The following is a 5,238-nucleotide window of genomic DNA, read 5'->3' as shown; positions in this document are numbered from 1 at the left end:
AAAAAAGAATATACTTACTGTGCTTTGAACTTCTTAAGAAAATAATTTAATTAATAGTCTTTAAAAATATTTATGGCACACCTAAGACCCTCTCACAGCACACCGGTTGAAAATCACTGCACTAGAGCAGGATGGAAAGATGGTGGGGGGGAGTTTGGAGACACTCAAAGTGGGGACAGTTTGAGAGCAGCCAGTCTCGAGATTCCAAGTGGGAACTGTAGCACTATGACTTAAGTCATGCTTGTGCCACCTATGTGTTGCTTTTAAAATCCTTTGTTGGAATGGGAGGTGGCATGGGGACTGCCTTTCCCTGATCAGCCCTACCGGGATATAGAGCAGAGGAATTGGCTCTAGATATTTCATAATTTGCTCAGTTCCTCTTCACCTATTGACTACTACACGTGGGCAATTTTTAGCATAGAGTGTTACTTCAGAGATTAGTCTTATTCCTCAGCACTTTCTCTATTAGAGGACTCCTTAACTACACCTACTTTGTGGGTCATAAGTCAATTTTGAATCTGCTTAGAAACAACATGGGTAAGTCAGCATAGTCCCATATCTGACTCTTTCTAGTACTTTCTTAATCTCACCTTTATTTTTTAAACATATGCAGTATTTGCAAGCATATTAGTAGCTATGTTGCCAAGTTAAGTATTTCAGAGAAAAGGAAACCGAGACTTAAGTAGCAGTATTCTTCTTTAACACAACTATACTTCTGCCATGTTGGCCCTTTTTTGAGTTAAGTTTAATTTGGAGCTTTTATTTGAGCTACAAAGATCTTGACCCCTGTTTTCCCTTTTAGCCCCTTGATTCTTGGAAAAATCAAGGTCCAAATGACTTAGGTAAGATTTGAGGTACTGCCTGTTATTTTTTGAGCTGAAGTTATTTCATGAGTCATAAGTGGGCCTCTTAGATTTCTTCCCTCAAAAGAACATGACTAAATAACTGAAGAAAACTCCAAAGTACAGTGGAGATGACCTAGTTCCCAGCTGAGAAGAGGAATGTAGTTCCTCTCTTAAGGGTCATTCCTAATTTAGAGATGTAGGTAGGTCCTTTGTTTAAGTCATTCCTCTGTTAACAATTAAACTCGTAGTTCCTCTTAAATTCCATACTCCACTTACTCAGAAGTGAGTGGGCTTCTGGAATCAACCTAATATTAAAAGCCAAGACTTGATATTCTGATGCTTTTCGTTGTTTTACCCTTATCTTTAAGAGTACTGTTTAATTCTCTGAGAATCCAGTTTGGGGTAAAATAATGAAGAGAGATCCCAAGAAGTCAAAATACTGGGCAAAGGACTTACTGGGAGTTTGCAGAAAGGTTGTAAAATCCAGACAGGAGATACTTCATCACTGAAAATTGTAAGGGATATGGGAGTTGAACCCCTACAATAGAGAAGGGTAATGAGGGGAAGGAGGTGATGCTGAATCAAGGGACCTACAAAAGCTTTCTTGGTTGAGCTTGATCTTGGATCTTCATCCAAAGTCCTCAAATGTTTTCAGTCAGGAATTGCCTTGTAGCCTTCTTCTATTTGTGACTAAGCCTACGTCTTTAAAGGACTTCCAACTCAAGCTGACCCACTGAGTCTTCTCCTTCCGGGGAATGTGACTTTGGACGAATCACAGTAATCTTTCTGCTCTTCTGTTTTCTAATCCCTAAAACAAAGATGATACAACCCATTGTTATGAGATATTTTCTTCAGATGCCTTGGCTTTCTCTAGTCCTTGCTGCCCCCAGATGCAATTTCCATAGGGTCTAAAAACAAGTAACTCAGGAGCTAAAACCTCCTGGAGCTAAGAACTCCAAACATCTGTCTGTTCCAAGATCTGCAGACTTTCCAACAAATAATAGTGAGACAAAAGAGTAACAGGGAAGTTGAGGCAGCCAGGGTGAAGCATGCTGCCCTGAGCAGCCCATGTAGCAGGAGGCAGGAGGGCAGGTGCTTAGATCCATAGAGAGTCAGAAATTGGACCAGGTGTTTGTAGAAGTCCTGTGACATATGGTAGATTAAGTTTTAACTTAATATTTAGGCACTTGGTGCCAGAAGTTAGGACATGAAGGAACAGAAATAAGGACAGAAAAGAACAAAAGGAACATAAGTTCCACTTCCTTACACACAAGGAAGATAGATAAGGGTAGACAACATATGTAATCCCCTTAACATTTAGTTTTCTTGGGCAATCTGCTTGGGTGCCCTTCTGTGCATGCTGTGCTGGAGGCTTTGCTGAGCTCCCCTTTTCTTTCTTTCTTCATTCCTTTCTTTTTTTTTTTTTTTTCTTTTAGATAGTCTGTCACTCTAGGTTGAGTGCTGTGGGTAATAACTCACAGCAACCTCAAACTCTTGGGCTCAAGCGATCCTCTTGCTCATCCTCTTGAGTATCTGGAGCTATCTGCACCACCACACCCAGCTAGTTTTTTCTGTTTTTAGTAGAGACAGGTGTGACCCTGTCTCTACTTGACCCTGTCAAGTCAAGCTAGACTTGAATTCCTGAGGTCAAGCAGTCCACCTGCTTCCGCCTTCCAGAGTGCTAGGATTACAGGTGTGAGCCACCATGCTTGGCCTACCTCTCTCTTTCAACAAACAGATTTCTCTACATGCCTTTGAACTTGCTCTTAATACATTTTTGTTTCCCTTGCTCCATGAATTCATTCCTTGATTTCATGAAACAAGAACCTGGTTCAACAATTGTAGACTCCCTACATCAACATTTGCATTTGTAGAGCTTTGGATGGAAAGATGATGAAACTCATTCTAATCTTCCTTCTTGGAATTTCAGGCCCCAGGTTTGCCTTCCAGATATTTTTGCACATAAGTGCAGTTTTTCCAGTAGTGGACAACTCTTACCAAATTTGCATACTTATTTGTGTACTAGAACATGAAGGAAGATACAGGAATATTTTAATCAAAACCAAAGTTGGGCTTGGCGCCTGTAGCTCAAGCAGCTAGACTGCCAGCCACATGCAGCAGAGCTGGTGGGTTCGAATCCAGCCCCAGCCCACCAAACAACAATGACAACTACAACCAAAAAATAGCCGGGCGTGTGGCACCTGTAGTCCCAGCTACTTGGGAAGCTGAGGCAAGAGTTTGAGGTTGCTATGAGCTTTGATGCCATGGCACTCTACCCAGGGTGACATAGTAAGACTCTGTCTCAAAAAAGAAGCAAAGTTGAAGCAAATATTTTCAAAGTTTAAATTTAAACTGTGGGCTCATCACCTGTGCCCAGTGGTTAGGGTGCTGGCCACATACACTGAAGCTGGTGGGTTTGAGCCTGGCCTGGGCCTGCTAAACAACAATGACAACTGCAACAAAAAAATAGCTGGGTGTTACGGGGGGACCCGTAGTCCCAGCTACTTGGGAGGCTAAGGCAAGAGAATCACTTAAGCCCAAGAGTTTGAGGTTGCTGTGAGCTATGACACTCTACCAAGGGCTACAAAGTGAGACTCTGTCTCAAAAAAAGAAAATAAAATAAATTTAAATTGTGACTCCTTGTCAATAAGAATGCAAGACAAGAATCTAGGAACATTTGGAGTTTCTTTGGTTATTGTGTAATCTCTTAAATGATCTTTTGTGGATATGATCTCTGGGTATTATTTTTTTGGACAAATACTAACTTTCTCTTGGTCAAGAAACCAGCCAGCTCCTTTTTTCATCTGATTTACAGGCTACGATTTCAGCAGTAAGGTGAATCAAGATTCTGACTTTTGAGTAGACTTTGTCTTAAAGATTCTATCCCAGTAAAGGGGTCAGAGGAGATCAAACTCACCCTAATTGGGAGAGCAGAGCATCTTTCCATAGGTGGTGGGCAGATTGGGGGGTTATTTTTCATCCTAATCTAATTCATTTTTCTTTTTTTGTAGGTTCTACGGTTGGAGTTATAAAGGAAGTGAATGTGAGCCCATGCCCCACACTGCCCTGCCAGCTAAACAAAGGACAGTCTTACAGTATCAATGTCACTTTCACCAGCAGTGAGTAAAAGTAGCTCTTACCCTCAGATTCATGCTAAAGCATAACACACATCTCAGGTATAGGAATGAGCATGGGAGTGTTTGGGGATGGGGGTTGGCAATCAGGAATTCTGTGACCTCCCTTCCTACTTGTGAAATGTTAGGATTCACTATGCCCTCAAATACCCTTCTCATGCCTGTTTCCCAGAGTCCAGTCCATGGCTCCCAGATCCCCTTGAAGGAAACAGGGAGATTACCACGTCACAGGTTAAAGAAAACAGTTTGGCTTTTCTCTATCCTGTCGTAGGCCACATTGCACAGCAAACTTTTATAGGAATGTCAGCTCTGTTTAGCTCCAGACTGCTGAGTATCAGCATAGACCCCAGTTCTGTAAACTTTGGAACTCCTCCAAAATATTATTTCAAACTGTATGCCTTCCAGCTATTAAGTTTACACCCTGCCTGAAAATAAAGGTGCAGTTAATACTTAACAATCTCTGTTAGGTTTAAGGAGCTCACTGGGAACCCAAGAAACAATCAAGAAATCTGAACTTTCTTCTCCTCTAATATTCAATAAATATTATTGGAACTTGGGACTTTCTTGTTCCACATTTTCAAGCACCTTCAGGTTCCCAAGAATCTAGACAAATGGGATATCTTTATTTCTGGACAGGGCATCTGCCTTGAATCCTTTCCTCATTTTCTATCCTATGGAACTAGATGAGACAGTCAAATAAGAAACCTCAAAGTTCCTGTCATTTCTTTGTTCAAAAGCCTAAAGACAGCTCTAACTGTTCCCTCCTATTTGCTCTCCTGGACTTAAACGCTACGTGGCCCCTCTATTGCCTTCCCCGCCAAAAAAAAGTCTTCTCAGCAAAAGTCTTTCTCAGCCCAGACAGATAGAAACATGTAGACCCAATTCTCTGAATCTCCAAAATACTGTAATAGCTTATAGTTCTGGTGGCCCTAATTTTATAATACCTTTATTCTTCCTGCCCATCTTCTGATATGGAAGGTAGAAGTTATCAAGTAATGGCACCTCTGTTTAATCTTACCAAGTTTCTATAGGGTACCTTTTTACAGACCATGGCATTTAAGACACACAGTATACTTTGATAGACGCTGATATAAATAGTAAATAGAAAGTTTACTGCCAAAAGTTATTTGCATTGTTGGATAAGGTTAATTATCCATGGCTGGGCGCTGATAGCTCAACCGGCTAAGGCGCCAGCCACATACACCTAAGGTGGCGGGTTCGAATCCCCAGCCCGGACCCGCCAAACAACAATGACGGCT

At 41.4% G+C, this 5,238-nt stretch overlaps 1 protein-coding gene across 2 annotated transcripts in view; it reads left to right on the top strand.

The window, feature by feature from the left end:
• NPC2 (NPC intracellular cholesterol transporter 2) overlaps nt 1–5,238 on the top strand; it is a 16,493-nt gene that overhangs the window by 5,642 nt on the left and 5,613 nt on the right. For both annotated transcript variants that reach the window (XM_023511553.1, XM_012803500.2), the window contains exon 2: nt 3,857–3,964. In XM_023511553.1, coding sequence (XP_023367321.1) covers nt 3,857–3,964 — 108 coding nt within the window. The remainder of the gene's footprint in view (nt 1–3,856; nt 3,965–5,238) is intronic.

The sequence above is a fragment of the Otolemur garnettii genome, unplaced genomic scaffold, assembly GCF_000181295.1.
Source record: "Otolemur garnettii isolate 467f Iridium unplaced genomic scaffold, OtoGar3 scaffold00020, whole genome shotgun sequence".
NCBI classification, from domain to species: Eukaryota; Metazoa; Chordata; class Mammalia; order Primates; family Galagidae; genus Otolemur; species Otolemur garnettii.
The sequence above is the reverse complement of the archived record's forward strand: the minus strand, read 5'-3'. Positions and strand labels throughout refer to the sequence as shown.